The sequence below is a fragment of the Siniperca chuatsi genome, linkage group LG3 (assembly GCF_020085105.1).
Source record: "Siniperca chuatsi isolate FFG_IHB_CAS linkage group LG3, ASM2008510v1, whole genome shotgun sequence".
NCBI lineage: Eukaryota > Metazoa > Chordata > Actinopteri > Centrarchiformes > Sinipercidae > Siniperca > Siniperca chuatsi.
Window position 1 is genome coordinate 17,009,531 of NC_058044.1, and position 20,859 is coordinate 17,030,389.

Genomic DNA, 20,859 nt, shown 5'->3' on the forward strand with positions numbered 1-20,859 from the left:
CTTCAGAGACAGAAGACATGCATGAACACACATAACCACACACACGCATGCATTCATTTCTGACCACAAGGTTAGCATTGGTAGTAAAAGACAGACTGCTGTATGCTAAATAATGTTACCCCAAACATCTTCACTCATCAATTGAAAAAAAAAATCCCAGAGTGACCTCCACTGAGGTCAGACCCAACGGGTTGCAGAAAAAGGTGCCAGAGAAAAAACGCTGGAGCAAAATGGCCAACTGATTCATGACCAGCTGCTTTTGAATTATTAATCTTTCAATTTCCACCACATTAGAGAGCCCTCCATTATGGGTCCCTGCCTGTGTCACTGTATCCTCCATTAGGTCTCCTTTGCTAACTCATAGCAACCTTCATTATGGGAGGTGAATGAGACTCAGTGCCACTGGCTAATATAGGGGAGAATGGGTTCTGGTATGTGACAAGGTGACACAGCAGGGGATGGCAGATGATATTTTCAGAGGTTTTGTCTCAATGTGTTATGTCAAAGATGATAAGCTGTGGCATTTTCAAGGCTGGACTGATAAATGAGTCATATAACTTTTTTTCTACTTTTAATTAAATGTACTTTGCTATTAAAATACTTCTTCTACTCAACTTCTTTTCAAATTCTTTCAAATGCATAAGGCCATTAAAAGCAGAATTGTTTGGGTGGTGACATGAATCTTTTACACCCTCACTGATTTTGGTGTGATTTGTATGATAAGCTCTACGTTGTTCTCCAAAAACATATCACTTAATTTTGCATTTTTATTGTTAAACCATAGCTATTGTCTCAATTCAAGTCTCCTCGTCTAATGGCATGCAGTCTGATTATTCATCCAGATCTTGGCATTCACACACTCATGTTTTAATGATCATCCCACAATGAAATATTGATCTAAGTGGCATAAGGATTGGTGTGGCTTGACAGTTAAACACAGTTAAATTTAACCCTTTTCTTTGTCTTCAAACCTTTACGAGCTGATGTGTAGCTGGTGAAGAAAACGTGAGCATTTGAATCATTTAACAGTCCTATAGTGTCCTGTAATTTTTCACTTTTACTTTCATTTATATGATGAGATTTTAAATGCAATGTCCACATTGTTAATGTCCTCTTTAGTCCTTATGATTTCATACAGTCACAGAATACAGGAGAGGTCATGGACTTGTGCACCATATACATTATATGCACATTATGCACATAATATGCATATGCACTGTATGAATAAAATGTTGGCTTCTTTTCAGAATTCCAGCTTGAATATGTTGAATATATATTGAATGTTCAAAAGTGTATTTGTAGGTGGCCTGTTATGCATATGCTTCATATGAATGAGATGTTGGCTGCCTTTTCTTGGATTCACCATGTCTCTCAGGTTGGACAAGTCAAGCATGCATGAATACACTACCATGTGCCTAATGTATGTCCTCATCCCACTCACTACTCTGCTCTTCCTCCAGGGAAGCCAGCTTTTGTTTTTACCGCACACAAGTGCAAGTCAGTATGGCACACCCTGACTGACTACTTTATCACTCCCTTTATCACTCCTTCCATATTCACACATTGTTGCTGCTGTGCTCATGCAGGCACTCTGTGGTGCATCCTTCCTTGCTAGTCCCCATACTTCCCTCCCCCTCTTTCTTCTTCTCTGCCTCTCTCCCCTCTCAACCTCTCTGTATTGACGCTTCAGAAGTGCCACAGCTTGTAGAGTCCACTGTGGCAGACGCAGCCAAAATGACAGCAGGCACAACAGCCTCCCTCCCTCCCTCGCTCCATCCTTCCTCCACGCTATGCTCTCTTTGCCACCCCTCTATCCTTACACTCGGTCGGTGCCGTAGCTCCTGTAGTCCACTGCAGCGGAGACGGCCACTATGACAGCAGGCACTCCATATCCTGCCAGGTAGAAATACTTAGTCCTGGAGTGTTCGCTCTCAAACACCTCTACCAGCATGATGTAGAGCTGCACCCCTTCCAGGAACATCCAGGTGAAGGCTGCCAAGAAGAAGAAATGGAGCAAGGCCGCGAAAACTGCACAGGCAATCTGGTGTGGGAAAGAAAAGATGGAGAGGATTTAAAAATACAGTAACACTACACACAATATTACTCAAGAAATATCTAATCTGGTGGACATTTGCACGGATGAGTTAGAAAGTGGAAAAAAGACCTAAACACTGCAGGCGATAAGGGTATGAGTCAGACTTAGAAATTAATCATTTATCATATTCACATAAGGAAAGAAATGAGAAGGACTAAAATTTGGGCTGCCAATACTGGAAGAGACAAGAGAGGGAGAGGATAAGGCAAATAGATACAGAGGGAACTCACAATCATAGTATACTATAACAGCAATTACAGGCGACAGAATGACTCAAAATCACTTCAAGATAGCAATATTAGTTGAGCCTCCTTCACACTTTACTCCACGTCTACATCTACAAGTCATCTAAGAAAATAAATGAGAAAATATAAATGACAAGTTGGTGCTGCAGCCTCTGCTGATTGACCACATTTCAAACAGAAATAGTAAAGCACTTTCAAAAGGGGCTGAGAGAGAAGGAGGTGGGGAGTTGGTGAGGAGGGCGAACGACTTGGCAACACTTGAAAATACAATATGATTTTTTGTCAATGCCAAGGATGAACAAAAATGAGTGGAACTGCTGCAAAAATGACTCAGCAGATTGGTATGAAAGAGACACATAACATTTGACACATTTTAGAGCTTGGAAAAAAACAGCAGTAACATCAGTTTAGATACTGAATAGTAGGGGGAAAATTACAGTTTTTATGCCATTACTGGAGCTGAACTGTATGTTTTAAGTGAACAACATAATCAAAATAAGGTACAAGTTCTTAATTTAGTTTCTTGTGAAATGGTGATTATCAAAAATCTAATAAAAATGACAACACTGCTACCCACCAGTGGTTATACATTCACATTGAAAGTGAGTGAATGGATTTTAAATCACATTGTTAGTAGCCAGTGAAAAGTGACAGATGAAAGGGATGTAAAAGAGTTTGAGAGGCAGATGATAAAATACTTGGAAAACCCTGTGAGAGAGTATCCTGAATGTAAAAAAGAGAAAAACAGAGCAGCAAAGGATGAGCAGTAGGAAAATGAAAGAGGGGTATCAAACCTAAAACTGCATTAACAATTTAGGCAATAGGATAGGAAGAAAAGAGGGGTGCTTAAGAAAAGAAGGCGAAAGAATGAGCGGTGAGATCTGGCCCGTCACATTCAAGGCAATGTTCTAATCCAAAGAGTCACTCCTAAATCATTGAATGGGAGAGCTAACAGACAGACTTTTATAATGGAGGGGTTTGCAGCGAGAGACAATTACCTAATGTCTAAGAGACAATGAGTTTAGGGGGCGAGGGAGTCACTCATTTCCATTTCTAATGATCGCACAGTGTAGCTTACACACACATGCACACACACACACACACACAGGTAAAAAGTGGCTGCTTATGCAAAGTCATTTAGTTTTCCTCCTGGAATTACTGGCTTAACTGGCTGTGAGCTAAGTGACGCCAAGGATGTTAATGGAGGTCACAAATAGTCACCAGTAATTAACAGGAGAACGGCTCACACAAATACAGCAGCAGACATACATACAAAGAAACATGATCCCTCCCACACAAACACACACAGACAAAGAGAAATACACAAACCTCAAAGTCAAAATACATTCTATCAAATGTTTGTGTGAATGTTTTCTCACTGAACGCTCAGCGGGATGCAAAGGCCTGAGGCTGCTCTAAGGTTTCTTGAATACTATGCAGGAGATAAAGGATACAGCCCTGAGCGCTACCTCCCCCACAGACATACATTCCGTCATGATTCAAACAACTCACAGACAAAGAAAACATAGGCTACCTAGCACTAACATGTCTACAATGTAAGAAACTGCGCTCTGTAGTACAGTAAGGTTATGACAGTAGTTGCACATATCGAGGTTTACTACAGTATGTGCTGATCATATTTGGGTGACTGTGCCCAGAGGAATTAAAGGAGAATGTCTCATCTCAGAATCTGACCCATACGATTTTTGTGCAAGCCTTAATCCATGATTAGCGTACTAAATGTGGACCATATGGAAAACCCTCCACATTCTCTGGGGGCAGGAATATTTGTTATGGGTGTCATCAGGACCACTGCAGTTAAGGGTGCATTTGTTGTGCTGAAAATCTCTATTCCACATTTAAAAAACACAATAGTAGAAGAACAACACATGCAGTACGTTTGATAAATGTACTGTCACAAAAACATTCTAATTTTTTAGCTTGTGTAAATTGTATTGTACAAAGCTCAACCAACCTCCACTGCCTATACACAAGTACATACAAAGGATAATGTTATTTGGCTAACACCTTGAGCTATTACCCCACAAATGGGTTTATTTGTTCATAACAGAGGTCAAGCAGATCTTTTTCCATATAGCTGTTGATTTTGGTAATGTTCTTCCTCTTCTACAGTTGTGAGTTCCAAAAGCTGAGCACAGTTTCCACATGAGCAATAGAGGTCATGCATCATTAACCATAATAGAAAGTCACAATCTGGTAAGGTCTGGCTAGTGGGAGTGAAAAAATGAAAATGGCCAATTAGTTTTTAACTAGTTAGTTATGAAAGTTACTTTAGCTCTATTTGCACAAGCCTCAATGGCTGCAGAGAGTGGCGCCGTTCACATTGAACAACATTTCAACCATCCAGAGTCCACTTGAGCCAATCAACCAGATACTCTAAAGAAGCCATCACTGGTATTAGCAGAGGGGCTTGAGAGATTTTGCCATCACAAATAATTGCTATGACCATAGAGGTGTAGAGCATGCTGCATTCATGAACAGTTTTTACTTGAAGGCATAGCTGACTCTGAAGCATAAGGATCATTGGACAGTATGTTGCTTGACATTGGATGCACACAATGACATACAGCCAATTCAGACTGACAGTGACCCAGAATTAAAGGTTGGTCTGAATGTCAACATGCATTCTCTGACCTGGCCTGACCCTGCTCATGAGCCATTTACAACATGATGGTGTACATTGTAATTCTCAGGTTTAAGTGTTAAGTGTTTCAATACTAACTGGAAGAATGCACTCAATAGAGTGCAGATTTCCGCCAGGCCTGGTATCACCAAATGGCATATGAATAACACACCACTGAAATTTTGCATGTTATCACAATGCCTTTTTAACTTTTCATGCCATTTATTCTTCTGACTTTTATTGTGCAGAGACGGCGTGTCATTTTACGCGTGAATATCATGGAGAAAAAAATGTCAGGTGACGTAGTATAAAGAGCGACAAAGTCTGCGTAGGGATGAGGCACTGACTGTATATAAAGATATACAGTCTATGAGAAGAGGTCGGGGTGGATGGATGGGTCAAACAAATACAGGACTTTCATCCAGGAGACCGTCGTTCGTGTCCCTTTAAATTACGTAACCTAACTTAACTTACATACATATGTAACTTAACTGATGTAGCTATCGTACTTACCTACCGGCCAGTTAAGATGAGTGAGGAGTCAGCAGTCAATGGCGGTATAAAACAGAGCAGTCAATAAAATAGGTTTTTCAAAAATTGTAAATCACCGCAACCACAAGAGGTCCTTGAGCATAGAGTCATAAATGTGCACAAAAAATATTAGGCTAGGCGAGATTAGCTGCAGATAGATACACACACACACACACGACCAAACGATAACAATTGAATTCATGTGAAATTTCTATAAACGTATTACTATACTCTAGTATAAACCTCTATATTGCATATTGGCAGCATCTATGTTGCAAACATAAATTCTGCTTTTCTGAATCTCAGAGAACCTTGAAAATCTTTGATTGCATTGTAGCAACTTTTTATGAGAAGACCAAATAAAGAAAATAAGTGACACCACTTTACCAGCACTTTCATGATCAATATCCAGAGTAAATATTGCAACATCACTTTAAAAGAAATGAAAGTCCACAATGCTGTTAACCACACAGGCCTGGATTTATACAAGGTAATTCTACAGTTTAGCGGTGATATGTGCACACTTGGGTCTTGTGTGAAACTACAGCACTGACAGCACTCTAATAGGAATGGTCAAATGCAGGTTGAACCCATATTCACTATCCTGCTTCATATGGGCTTTGTTTGTGATAGTAAACATCCTTCTTACAACCATCAGGATTCCCTGGCAAAGGAGATAGACTGCAGCTACAGTAGCCTGTGGGGGGAAATGACTAACAAAAGCAACTGAAGACTGGAGCACAGAACATAAACATCAGCTAAGCTAAAACAAAGCTTTAATACATTATCTAGCCATTAAGGAAGTCTGTGTAATATGCACTTTGTGCATTGTAAATAATTTCTGTTGCAACTGGGAACAGACCAAAGACCAGGCAAATTAGTTTTTTTGTACTCTACATATTTATTATATTTAAGTTAATTTGCCATTCAAGAAGTATAACAGCCTAACTGTGCAAGTAGCCTAATGTTATAGCATTGTTTTTGTCTCCTTTTCTGTCTTGGTTGACAATCCTTTCTGAATTAGCCACAAACTATAATACAATTAATCTGAGGAAGGTTGTAGCGCTCAGTATAGTAATGATGTCATGGAAAACTGAGCATTTGCAGTACAAACAATGCCAGTCAACTCAGTAAAGAGAGGTGCTTAAAAAAGTTGCATAATCCAGGCTGGTTTGAATACACAGATATGGTTTGTTTAACAGCCACCAAGAGAAACTTCTGTTTTCGATTTATTCCGGGAACGCTGCATGTATCAAATCTGCTCTCTTATTCATGTAGCAGCAATGTGGTCAACCACTGACAGCAAGTTAGTAAACATTTCACAATTTACTGTGCCAACAATGCAGTATGATCAGTGGTATTGGTCAGTGGACATTTATGCCAAGCCTTCGCCAACACAGCATGAATAAAAAAGCACATTTTGAAATGGAGCCTGTGTGCAAAATTTGTTTTTATTTATCTATTTCATTGCTTGTAGTCAAAAGGATATGTATGCACACATGGTGTGAACTGTACACACACACACACAAAGAAAATGACACCCTTCTTACCGGCTGATCGGCCCTGTTGATCCCGACCAGGAACAGTGACTCAGCGATGAAGAGGCTGATACAGAGGTTCTTGTGGATGGTGTTGCGGTCACTTTGCAGCCCGCGGAAGAAGCAAAAGGTGAAGATGCAGATAAGAAGGCAAACCAGCGACAACAGGATCCCCACCCATGTGATGACGTCCAGGAGCAGGTCGTGCATGCTGTCTGCTTTCTGCAGGAAGTGCAAGAAAAGAGAGAGACAAGCTTGAGTGGATTATTTAATAGCCAATTACAGCTACTATATTTAGCTATGTTTAGCCTCGGATTGCTGAAAACATACATGAGTCATAGTGTTGTCACATGAAACATACTGTAGGAACAGACACACAACCCCCCTCCCCTGACTTATGTGAGACTGGCTGTGTGTCGCTGAGCATTCAGGGCCACAGCTTTACGCTGCGTTGCACAGGTGTGCTGGCTCTATCCATCAGTGTCCTGCAACCTGGCAGGCAGAGCAATGTTCAACATAGCACTACTGTGATGGATCTACTGCTCAAACCCTCACACTGTGTTCACAAAGGGCTGCCAAGCTAGCTCTGACCATGACCCCTTTAGAAGTAACACACATCCTCTGGTCCAGAGGGAGAGACTGGATGTCACACAATATCCAGAGTTACAAGAGCCGATTTGTGAGAAGGAACTTGGTCTTAACGTAACAAAAGAGGGAGACAAAAAGTACTTATCCCACACACAGCGGGACAATAAGGTTTTTATCCACCGCCCATAGTGGCTCATGGATATCAAAATATATGAGCCACTTTCACTTTCTGATCAGTCAAATATAATTTTTCCAATAAAATAGGACCAGCAGCTTTAGTCTCTGATGTAAGTTTCTATGGTAAATTAAAATGTATCTGTTTTGGTAATCCAGAACTCCATAGACTGAACGTTTGAAGTGCAAATTTTTGTCAACCCAATGTCATCATCTGGCTTGACGAATCAATTGTAAAATTTCTCTTGCCAAGTATGATTACTCAGTGCTGGAGAGTCTGGAGAGTTATAATCTATTTTCCAGATGTTGTGGTCTCCTTCTCTTCATTCCTTCCTCTTTTTTAGAATCTGTTGACCAGCCTTGCCAGCCACAGCTAATCAAATGACGAACAACTGACCTTTTGATCCTGCCCATCCCCCCCTGGCAGGCACGGCAGATTAAATGCCTACCTTGACCTTCACATGGGCCATGAGCACTGCAAAGCTGGTGAGGTGTGTGCAGGAGCAGCTGGTGTGTGTGCGATTGGTGCCCAGCAGACGACAGTCCTGTGTAGACCAGAATCCCGTCATGGTGCGCTTGGAGTAGCTCCAGAATGAACAGTTGGGATTGAAGTTCTCTTCCGAATGCTAGGGGCAAGGGAGGAGGAAGGGAGAGAGAGAGAGAGAGAGAGAGAGAGAGAGAGAGAGAGAGAAATCAAGACAAGAAAGAAATTGATCAAGAAAGGGACAAAAAGGAGGAGGGGTGAGGGAAGTAGGAAGACAGAACAGATACTTAGTCATGGGGAGGTGGGAGGTAGAAACATGGAGTGGTGGGAGAGCCAAAAAAAGCGAGAAAAATGGTGGGAGGAATTAGTGGAGAAAGGGATGAGAGGAAGAAACACAGAAAAGGAGTCAAGCACACACAACAACAAAACAACAAACAGAAGGGACAGAATGCGAGAGTGCAGCAACAAATAAACATGGACCGTGGCAGGAGGTGACAGTGCTGTGTCCGTGCTTGTTGTGTGAGATTCTGGAGTGTAGGAGCTGCTTGTGTTGTGTAAACTGATGAAGCCGTGTGTGTTAGGTTTGTAAAGTTGCACTCAAAATGAGCAAGTGAAACAGTGAGGATCTTTTTGCTGCCAACAAGCTGGATCACCAACTGGATCAGCATTTGCTTGCTGAATGAGCAACACAAAATAAAAGTGTTGCATTGAGCACGACAATTCATACAGTGTGAAGCAATGTGGAATTATACCCTAATTCAGTCTGTAATTATTGTCAATACCAGAGCTGTCCTTATGTCATTTGGGGTAGGGTAATGTCAATGTAAAGTCACGTCTTCACTTACACAAGCCTTGATAAGCAAATAATTCAACATTCAAGCTATATGGCTATGCCTGTCCCAGTCCTATTTTTTACCAGGTCAAACGAGAATGTTTTTGCTTTTAAGTCTTAAATTAAGTCAAGTCTCCAGTAAGTCAGGCCCCCAGCAGTCAAGACCAAATCAAGTCTCAAATCTCAAGTCTAGAGTCTACAGCTCTGGTTATTACATATAGTTGTTATCAAAGGATAGGGCTTCTGTTATTCTATATTTTTCTTATTATCAACAAATCTTACGAAAAGAACAAAACCAACTATGCATTAATCCATTTCTCAATACTTTCCGACTTCCCCAGCCTGTTTGTGGCACTCAGGCCCAAGCCCAATTGTTCCTACTGAAGATGAAAATCTTTAAAAATGAGTCACAAATATATAGTGTCCTTTTTAAAAATGCTAAATAATTTCCTAAAACAGTAGATTTTAGCAAGCATTACTCAAACAGAAAGAGTAGTGCATTTGCTGGGAACTATTTTACTGACTGACTATTCAGCTATGCATTAATACACATTTGGTGTTCTAGTACTATAGCACCAGAACAGTATATGTAAAATTGAATCAAAGTAAGCTATAGAATATAGAATATCACCTGCCTTATCCTTTAACCTGTATTTCGGTCCCATTATCCCACAGCAAGTTCTTTTTTTATTGTTTACAAAAAAATAAGTCAACACCTTGAACCCTTTCTTACCTGCAGGTGTTTGACAGTGAAGACCACAGGCTCAGACAGGTAAACCTTATTGCTCTCCTTGTTAATGGATGCTGTGATGACCGGGGAGTTGACGATAACAGAGTAATTAGGGTAGACCGCCTCGCTGCTCAGTCTAACGCTTGCATTCTCTGTGGACAGGTAGGAACCCAAGTTCCTGTACAGGACAAAGGCCATCCTGATCTCGCCTGTAAGAAAACACACGGGACATGGAGGAGGTGCACTTGATAATTGTCTGGCTTAAACCATGATGACAGAAATAGACGGTGCATGTGAGAAAGAGCAAGAGATTGCAAGTGGGAAAAACAGTGGGTTAAACAGAGAGAAAGAGAGAGAGAGGGGTCATAGACCTCATAGTGAGAGTGAGAGGAGGAGAGAATGTGAGATTTCTCTTCTACCGTTTCTGCCGTGCTGCTTGAGAGTGCTGGCTGACAGCTGGATGGAGTTTCCATGTAGTTCTGACTGAGGGAATGTCAGGTCTGCTAGGTTCCCATCCGTGCTCAGCCTGGCCACTTCCAGCTCTGGAACACACACACAACACACACACACACACACACACACACACACACACCCTAATGTCAAGTCATAGCATAGCACGTTACATCAGGTTTGTTTTGCAGCTTCTTGTAATAACCATGTTTTCTCACTAAGTGCTTCACAGCAGACCACAGGCATGAATGCTGGAGCAGTTTCTTCTAAACAAAGAAAATGAAAAAAGCTGACATGCATCAAAGTGAAATAACTTGGATTTTTTTACTATAAAAGGCAACAATGTCTCCAGGCAACTGGTCCAACACATTGAGGTAGATAATCCAGCCTCTCTCTTGTATTGTAGGAATCTAATTTCACCATCCAAGTTCGTTAGCACATTCCCGATTATGGCTGTGTAATGTATTAGATAAAGTTTCTAATTAAGGACTAATTATACCTTTGGTGTATCGCTATCTTGTGCTTCTGAGTGATTTGGTGATTTAGACACTGCTTTCATGGTGAAAACAGCGCCCTGATCAAATAAACAACACAAGGACATGCTCAGATGGAAATGAGAGTGGAAGAGGAGGTGGAGTGGGAGAAGAAGGTGAAAGGAAAGGAAGTTGAGGAGGTCAGGGAGAAGTGCTGGAAAGAGGTAAAAGAAAATAAAGAGTGTAGTCAGAGGAGCAGAATGGCTGAGAGATGGGAAATGAGCAGATACGTTGAGAGGAGAGGACTAGAGTGGTGATAGGCAAAACGAAGACTATGTTCTCTCACAGAGTACAATAGATAGGGCACAAAGGCAAGAGATACTAAGGTCTGGGAGAGAGGAAATGGAGGCAGAGTGAGGCAGGCAGACATAAACACAGACACCGATATGCAAATACTGGCAGAAAGAAAGAGAAACACTGGATAAGTGTTCCTCACTTGCACAAGAGCCAAACTAAACATTCAAGCCATGTACACAAACATATACACATTAACACACCGACCTACCCACACACATGCACATACATGTACACACATCCACAGCCACAAACAGCGCAGTGGTATCAAAACACGCTGAGTCTAATCTAATTAAAGTATCCTTGTCATGACAATCCTCCTCCTAAGAAACACACTTGTTCATTATCGTTATCACACAAGCATGCTGTTACCGCTGTGTTATCCCTTCAAATCACTGTTTTGGTTCTAATAATAACACTATTTATTCATCTGCCTAATACTGTGCCGCATAGTCACACACACAATTTAACACAATAATATCACCTACAGTAGCTGCAGTGGCTTCTTTAAAATGCGTCATTCAAATAATTTATTCCTGTCGTTCACTCTCCTCTGAAAGACTTGTTAAAAAAATGGGGGGGGGAGTGCCATGAGGAGAGTAGAGAGGGAGGAGATGGAGAGAGAGGGAAGTGAGGATGGAAGAAGAGAAAGAGAGATGAGAGGCGGTATCGGGCCGGTTATGAATAAAGGGAAGAGATAATCACGGTGGATCTGCCCACTGGATTAGCTGGGAGGGAAGATTAACGGCACAAAAAGGAGAGGAATGCGGAGACAAATTTTTCCACAAAAAGATGATTTTGTGTTTTAAGTTCTTCAGAGATGTGGTAGCCTACATCCTGATGACTGTTTATGTAACCATATTTATGCGGTGCGCTCAGGAGGAGAAAAAAAAATTGAAGGAGATAGTGAAGAGTCTGAAATTATGTAAGGTGAAATTGTGTAGGATGGCAGTTGTTGGGAATGAACTGTTGTACTAAAACTCAAGTGAGAACAAGACAAAGTCATGTTGTATGGAGTGACTTTGTGGAATCTGTCTCTACTGTCTGTTTGATAAGAATAAATGTGGTAATGTTATCACTATGTCACGTGATTTAAATAGCTGTGATTTCATTGCTTACTGATGTGAAAGTGAGCACCAAAAAAAACCTTAGAGCATCATTTGACATTCCACCACAACCATCTCCCTCAAGCATGCACTCATCCAGTCTTCCTCTTTACTCATCGCCCTCAGTTTCCTCGTCTTCTCCTGCTCCTCCTCCATGACTTTTCATCTCTGACTGAGTAATATACACAAGCACAGTGAATCCTAGTAATGGGGAGATGATGTGTCGGAAATTTTGAAATATCAAATCAAAAGGGGAGTAAACAGGAGGATAATCAAGGGAAACATTACTGAGTGCATCTCGTTGGTCTGGGTGCAGATGAAACGATGGCTCACAGATATATCATCATCTAAAGGCATGAAATGCAAAGAGGGTTTTCGCTCTCTAGTATTTCTGCCTTATTCCATGGCCCAATGATGACAGGATCAGTGAGAGAAGATGAGAAGAGATGATGGAAGGAGAGGAGAGTGATGTGCACAACGCCATAATAACTAGCTTTGTTCTGCTTTGTCAAGTGTGCCTACAAGTGGAGGGAAGGAAATACAGAAAGAATAAATAAATAAAAATTATTGTGTCTGGCAAACAATTCATCCCTGCCTCAGAAGCCTCAAGAGCAGTTGTTTTTTTTTCCTGCATTTGTTGATCCATGAGGATGGGTCTCTGTGGACTTGACCCTTCAAAGCCACTCACAAAACAACCTGGACCTCTTCATCATAACCTCTCTTTGACAGCTTTACATACCCACTCTACATAATGGAGCATGCGTGTAAAGCTGTAAATACATGTAGTCTATTGTATTATTTTATTTGGATGTTTATGGAGCCAGACAGGTACTAATGGTAAAAGTTTTGATAACTTTTACCACAAATTAGTAATTTGTTCACTCACATTAGTGATATGTCCAAATGACACATTATACAAAAGTATTGTATAGTATTATAACAGTAGGACCTGAAGTTATAGGTTAGTGTGTCGCGTCCAGTAGTAGTTACATTTGCCCCTTTATCATACAATTTTGATATCAAATTGGATGTTGTTTCAGTAGTTCTATTGTACTCTTGCTGGTCAGCTTTGGCTGCAAGCTGCACACATGCTGCTGCTGTGCAAAATAAACAGCAAACGTTGTCACATCATGGATAATAAAAATGAGCTACTTCTGTTTTACAGTTTTATTTCGATTTTATACTTAATAAAAATAACATGGTTATCGTTGACATCCCTTTAATGTTTATTATGGGATAACATATTTCCGTTCTGTTTCCGTTGTGTTTATTCATGCACACAAATTTTTAATTGGACAGAGTGGTTTACCAAGAAGCACAAACAAATATTATTAAATATTTTACACTCTTTCTTGAAGTCCTGTCAGAACAATATCTCTTACACAAAATCTAGTGGCAGCCATAGGAAACTACAGTGCAACATCAACAAACGCATCTTCTTCCACAACCTTCCATGATTTTTTTCTTTTAGAACCCCTTCCGAACACATAATATGAGAAATATACGAACACATAAAGCTTTATACAGTATTGTAGTGATGTTTAATATATTTATTTAATCTGCAAGATTTTTACCAAGGTATCGTTGGCTATCTGTCCAGCAAGTTCAATGCCTGCTTCTCTGCTTCAGTATTAAAGTATTTCATATTCTTCTACCATTTTACTTTTGCTCCTTGTAGAATATTACTGTAACTTATTTACCATGCAATCAGGCAATTGTTTAGCCCGTCACATGTAGGGTCCTGGTGCTGTTAATTCACCTCGCAGCTCAGATTCATGTGCACAAACTACAAACTAATCTTGCAGTATTTCTCTCAATAGCATTCTTCTGCCCTACTTCCATTCTTGTCTACTCGTGTCCATTCACGTGTACAGAACCTGTGTGTGTGTGTGTGTGTGTGTGTGTGTAATTGCACACATGAAGGATGATGTTATTTTTTGACGAACTTTGAAGTTAGATAGTATCCTTTGTTTCTCATTTCTCGTTTGTATTATAAAACTTTGATTTGAGGCGGCGGGTTCAGTAATGCCTGCTGTCATTGTTGCCTCTTACTATGATATTACATCATATTCTTAGATTTTCAGCAGCCTGAGCTGGTTTACGTTGTTATAAGATGTAGAAGAAAAAATAGTGAAATCTAAGAATCATATGCCGAAATAAGGGCAGAAATTCTTCCCTCTATTACATTGTATTCAGGTAAAGTCAACGAAACGTAAAAATGTTTTTGTTCCAGCCGAGCCATACTTTGCGATTTAACACCTAAGACAAACCCAGTGCAGCCACAGCCTTCAACAGCCACTGTGTAGCTTCACCAGTGCAAATACAGGTTAAGTGCCTTGCTTGAGGGCATCTCGACAGGCTCCTTGACAGTTGCAGGGTCCAACTGAGTTTGGAGGACAGGAAGGAACCAAAACAATTTACTCACGGATGTTGTCAGTGGTCTCCTGCACAATGTCAGTCTTGAGGAGGTTGTCAGCTAGCATAAAAGCCCCAGTCTCCACGGTGTCGAGGAGCAGAGTGGCCGAGTGCAGCTGCTCACTGGTGGGCAGCTCTCTCCACGCTGTCTGGGCTCGTGGCTGCAGCAAATTATTCACAGTCTCCACCATAGCCTGGGGCAGCAGTAGAAACACAGAGGTCACATGGAGGAAGCCAATGCTAATGCTTTTTATCACTTTCAGTCAATGATGCTAATGTGAAAATTAATGCAAATCCATTGGAAGTACAAATAACATTGCAACACCATAACTACTGAAGACAGCAGTCAGTGGGATGCAACAGTGAGAATGCAGTGCCTTTTCATTTATCATGTTGATAAATCATGACAACAAAAAATGTTAGCGATGCAAATATAGCATTCCCATGCAGACATAACAAAGGCAAAAAGACAGAAGCTGTTAAATAAAAAGTAAATTTCCAAAGTTGTAGTCCACACTTTTTAATGTTCATTACCACCTTTTTTTCCTCAAAAATTCTCTTTGTAAAAGGCTGCTGTGATAGCAAATCCATCACAGATGCTCTGAAAATCAAGCTAAGCTAATTAGCTGATTGCAATCACCATGTGTCTACACCCCCAAACCTGGTTCATTTTCTTTTTTTTAAAGCAGCAGTCTTATCTTTGAGTTGGAAAACTTGTGCTTGAGGGTCTGAGAAGAAATTAGAGTTTTATCAGATAATGTCTGCTGGGTCATATCCAGCAGTGCAGAACAGTTTTGAATCCAAAAATATTACCAAACGGAGAAGAGTTGGCTCACATAGATGAAATGTTCTCTGCGAAACAATACTTATTTTGTCTCCAGCTCACATTCCTTTATGCTCTTAAGAATTTACCTCCTCATTTTCAGACATGAGCACCACACATACACAGACACACACACACACACACACACACACACACACACACACATCTTTAAAAGACCCTGGGAGAGATAAAGAAACAGAGAGAAAAGATAGCCGGTGGAGAGAGGGGGAGAAGAAGGGGAGAGCCATGGGAGAGCGATAAAACAGTCCAGTGAGTCCATGGTGACAGCTGTCCACTGGGAACAAGGGAGCTGGAAAAGCGAATACAGGTGCTATCAAACACACACATCTCACACTCCTGTTTGTCTCTTTATTTTCTCTTTCTCTTGCTCTGACTGTAAACCACCCTTTCCGCAAGCACACTCCCATCCCTCACATATCTCTCACTCTTTCAATGCTTCTCTCACTTGAGGAAGGTGGATGGGAAAATGGAAAAATGACTGCAGGTGCCATTATACAAGCAAAGGGGGTCTCCAGTGGGGAATTGCAAGGGCAGGAAGAGTGAGAGACATCAGTTTATTGGCATTCACACATCAACCATTTGACTTCCTCCCTGCTCCTTTCACTCAGGGTTAGGGAGAAGTGAGAGACCAGGAGAGAGGAGGGAAGACAGTGGTTGTCGAGAAGTAAAGAGTGTGTTTTGGTGTGTGTGTGTGTGTGTGTGTGTGTGTGTGTGCAGTGGGTAGGGAAACCATCCTAGATAGAGAAGCAATGTAGATGATGACTCATATGAGTGTTGATGGCATGTGCTACAAAACGTGCAGTTAGCCTCTGAGATTATAACTAGTCCTACCTGTTTATTTTGGGGGTGTGACACCCACATGTAGATACAGTATATCACACACATGAAATGGGTGCTTAGCCAACAAGCTAATATGATAATATTATGTCCTCTTATAGCGCTATCAGCTAATTAGCTGGGACGCATATCTTATGAGTTTGGGAGGGCTACATGTAAACAAAAACTAATTAATCCACTGCTTCAGCAAACAACCAGAATAAGCAGGAAACACACACACATACACCAGCAAATCTGTTTCTATCTCCATTGTTTCATTGACTGTGACAAAAGACTACAAGTTTCAATACTTTAAAGGAAAATCCTGGTTTATTACAACTTGGGTTGTGTTTTTGTAGTTGCCCATCATCACAAATGATGGGCAAAGTGATGACATTTGGGAACACAATGACAAGTCCAACAGAGCAGGAAACACAAGTGGTCAGACAATCAAACTGCTTTCAAACAAGCTAGTGCTGAAACAATCGATGATGTAAATGGACAAAAATTTAATCAGCAACTATTTTGATAATCAACTGATCATTTGAACCATTTTTCAATCTAAAACGCCAAACATTCTCTGTGTTCGAGCTTCTCAAATGTGAGGATTTACCTGCTTTTCTTCTATGATAGTAGACTGAATATCTTTGTGTTTTGTATCATTGTAAATTGCCTATCTTTGGGTTTTTGAATATTGAACACATAAAACAAGCATTTCTTGGCAAATAAATAACTTCAATTAATTAACCATAAAATAATCAACAGATTAATTGATAATGAAAACATTCATTACTTGAAGCCCTAAACAAGCCAACAGTTTATCCAGATTATCTGAACTGAACTAAAAGTGAGCATACCCAAAACTTTGGTAACAATCCCACTTTGCACAGGAAAACAGTGTGCACGCACTCTAAGTGTGATGGATGTCTGGTACCAACCAGACAATACAGTAATAATTTTACAATTCGCCTTTGTTATCTCCTCCAAATGGCTTTGTCAAATCTGGGGATTTGTTTAAGACCTATATGATTGTTTGACTGCTTGTGTTTCTTGCCTTGTTGTACATTAGCAATGTTGCTGCATTTCCAGATCTCTGCAATTAATGTGATGAGTACAATTATCACTGATAGAAATGATGGCCAAAACTACAAAAATAATACCCAAGTTGTATGAAACCAGAATTTCTTTTTAACTGCTTGTATTGTGGAAATAACACTTCCTCTGTAGCCCAAGGGCTGTATTGGGTGTGTGCATGAATGAGTCCATATGCACTGACATATGCATGCCATACATACAATGTGGCGGTGCATTTGTTTAATGTGCAGGTACTGTATGTGTGTTTGCATAGTGTATGGGATACACGTGTGCTCTTATGAGTGCTGGCATTAAAATGTGTGTGTGTGTGTGTGTGTGTGTGTGTGTGTGTGTGTGTGTGTGTGTGTGTGTTTGAGGGTGTGAACAAGGGGCTGGGAGAAGCATTGCAGTGCATCATTCTGCTCCACTTGCTTTACAGTAGCAGTCCAGGCAACAGAGAGAGTTAGAGGAGAGGATTCTCTGTAGGCACGGCAGATATGACAGCAGTGGCACTGCTTTCCATTCACTCATGCTGGTGGTGCTGCTCCTAAACGCTCACTTTGATGTGTTTCAGATAACCCCCCTTTTCTACTCTCATTAAACTTTTCATTGCTTTTTATTGAACTTTTGATTATCTTGCATTTTCAATTTCATATAATTTTTTCATTGAAATTTAATTCGCTGGCACTGAGATTGCATCTGTAGAGGAGAGAGATAGGTAAGGAGAAGAAGGGGTGTGATTTCCTTGAGGTCCAGACATCTCCACATCAGAAACTCAAAGATGCAATATATGTGTTTGTGTGTGTGTGCGTGTGTGTGTGTGTGTGTGTGTGTGTGTGTGTGTGTGTGGTTGGGTGTATGTGTGTGGGCGGGTGTGCCTGTAAGCTCTGGTGCCGTTGGTGACATTTCTATCTGCACAAGTATGAAGACTTGAGGGCTTAAATGGAGACAGGTTTTTTTAGGGGTCTTCAAAGAGGGGAGAGACTCTGCAGAGACAGATAAGGGTGTCGTTTGTGTGTGTGTCTATGTGTGACTATGTACTACAGGGTAGGCACGCGCATGTGTGTGCACATACACACATACACACACCAGTAAATGGGGCAGAAGTGAAATGCTTTGAAGCGTTGGGGTAATCCAGCGTAAACAGCAGCGGCAAGACAGACTAGAGCTGGGCTGTTCTACTACTCCCAGCTACACAAGGGGAGCACGGGCACACGCACAAGCACATGTGCATGGATGTACAGTATGTGTACACTCACGCACAGTAGGACACACTTTGTAAAATGACGGAGTTGGGATGTTAGAAGTATGGAAAGGAGCAAGAGAGGAGGAAAGAATGGGATTTTTTACTTGTACTCGCTTGGCTGAGCTCTGAGAAAGTGCATGTTTTGAAAATGTTTTCATCAGAGAAGCAGGCTTATCTGTCAGTTGTTGTTGGAGTTTGTCTTCCCTGACAGGATGAGTTTGCAGCTAAATCAGGCTTTAAATTCACAGCATGCCGTGTTCTGACCCACCATCCATAAATAGAGGGCAAATTAGACATTGTCATTGAGCATCACTGTCTCCTCACTGCCCCCTTTATTGTTTTTCTCTTTCTCTCACATTCCATTTCTGTTTCTGTGAATCTCTTTTCTTTCTCTGTTTAATTTCTGCCCTCCCCCCTTCCTCATGTCTTTCTCAGCCTACCTTGCAGACTCTACCTCCCTCCATCAATCCACCCTACAGCATCAAAGCCTCTCCACACCACCAACTTCATCATGAATAAATTGCCAATTTAGTATACATGAAACGAGTCCCCAGTTCCCCAAACGAAGTGAGAGAGGAGGAGAGATGAAGTGTGAGAGGGAGAGAGAAAGAGAGAGAGAGAATTCAATTATTTTTTGTCTCTATTAAGAACCCAAACCTCCTGCCCACTCTCCTCACTTGGCAATTAGTGCTGTAGATAATTAACGAGGAGAGGGCAGCACCACACCACATCCCTAATCACACACATTTCTATTTGGCAGAGTAAGGGACTGTTGGTATAATTTTGTTTCACATTACTAAGGCTAATTATATAATCGATCACTCCCAGCCCCCTGCAGTACCCAAGGTGTGTGGTGGAACATTTTGATTTTAACCTGTAACTAGCTGTCTGAAAGCAGCCACTCTTTGAAATGCAGCATTTAATGGATTAAGGAGACACATCAAAATGGCTGACTATTTTGATGTGACGGCACAAGATCATTGTTGAAAATATATTTATATATTTGTAGCGTGTGTGAGTGTGTGTGTGTCAGCTTGCATATAGTCCTAAGCCATGTTCTATGATGTGACATTGCTGACTGGTGCTGACGTTAAGACTTTTTCAGGGGAGAGTGGAAAAAAGCCTGCATCAGGAGAAAAAGAGCTAGCACATCAAGGGTGTGTGTGTGTGTGTGTGTGTGTGTGTGTGTGTGTGAGTGAATGTGTGTATGTGTGTCAGAGGATGCAGAGAGAGAAAAAGAGCTGCAGTCTATCTACAGCACATGGATGAGGAAGGTGGGGTCCTTTGATGTTCTGAATAGTGATTTTAGCTAAATAATGTTAAATTTTCTGTTCATGACGTGAACCCATGGCATTAACACAAACAAACATCAATACAAGCAGACCAACAAGGATGACAAATAAATTAATAATGAGCCACAAACACAAGCTGGTATTATTTTTAAGGCACTGAGGCCGTGACCAAGCAATATGCAACAGAATATCTATCACACTCAGTTCTTTCTCTCTGATACAGCAGCAGAGAGGACATTTCATTGAATGGAGATGGATGGCGAGTCATTTGGTTCCAGGCAGGCCTGTTTACAATTCTGCAGACAGAACTGCAAAATAGATGAGCTTTTATTGATATTGATCATGGCCTCTTATCAGTACCATTGATTCTGAATGCAAAAAAAAAGAGAAATTGAAAACAAAAGAGTGGCAGCAAACCCTTTGAGGAGACTAAAAACTTTTGTTTGCAGACACCAGTGGATAGTTACCAGGGATTCTGATGCACACTGTAGTTCAGGACCAGAATAGACATTAATAAATCACCACCCTCCTCAAAGAGTTGGGATGCAATTCATAAGACAACTGCTGCAGCATAGAATTAGAATTCTACATAGAGCGTTATAATGTGTGATCACACAGACACAAGCTTGCTTTGCAGATTACATGCTGAGTGTGAAAAAAAAACAAAACACGTCTACTACATCACGGGACTACAGTGTGGCAAAGTAAGCAACGATACCAGGAAGTGGAAATACCTGTGTGAAAAACCTGCAGGACCTTTCTCTCTTCTGAAGCTGTAAATTCAAACAATCCAGCTGTTAGCGATATAAGACCTCTCAATCATACACACACATGCACACACACATACACTTGGGTGCACAAAGGCAGTCACACCCACTTCATTAACACTGCACAAAAAGACTTTGGTGGCTGAAATATATTGCTATTC

General features: G+C 40.9%; 1 protein-coding gene across 16 annotated transcripts in view; it reads right to left on the bottom strand.

Annotated features, from left to right (window-relative positions):
- Nucleotides 1-20,859, bottom strand: part of adgrl3.1 (adhesion G protein-coupled receptor L3.1) — a 113,068-nt gene that overhangs the window by 14,920 nt on the left and 77,289 nt on the right. For 13 of the 16 annotated variants that reach the window (XM_044189085.1, XM_044189083.1, XM_044189079.1 and 10 more), the window contains 7 exons: nucleotides 20,666-20,704; nucleotides 14,670-14,853; nucleotides 10,281-10,403; nucleotides 9,865-10,070; nucleotides 8,265-8,441; nucleotides 7,066-7,275; nucleotides 1,821-2,041 (listed from right to left, as the gene is read on the bottom strand). In XM_044189085.1, coding sequence (XP_044045020.1) covers nucleotides 1,821-2,041; nucleotides 7,066-7,275; nucleotides 8,265-8,441; nucleotides 9,865-10,070; nucleotides 10,281-10,403; nucleotides 14,670-14,853; nucleotides 20,666-20,704 — 1,160 coding nt within the window. The remainder of the gene's footprint in view (nucleotides 1-1,820; nucleotides 2,042-7,065; nucleotides 7,276-8,264; nucleotides 8,442-9,864; nucleotides 10,071-10,280; nucleotides 10,404-14,669; nucleotides 14,854-20,665; nucleotides 20,705-20,859) is intronic. The other 3 variants (XM_044189086.1, XM_044189080.1, XM_044189077.1) reach the window with 1 other exon arrangement.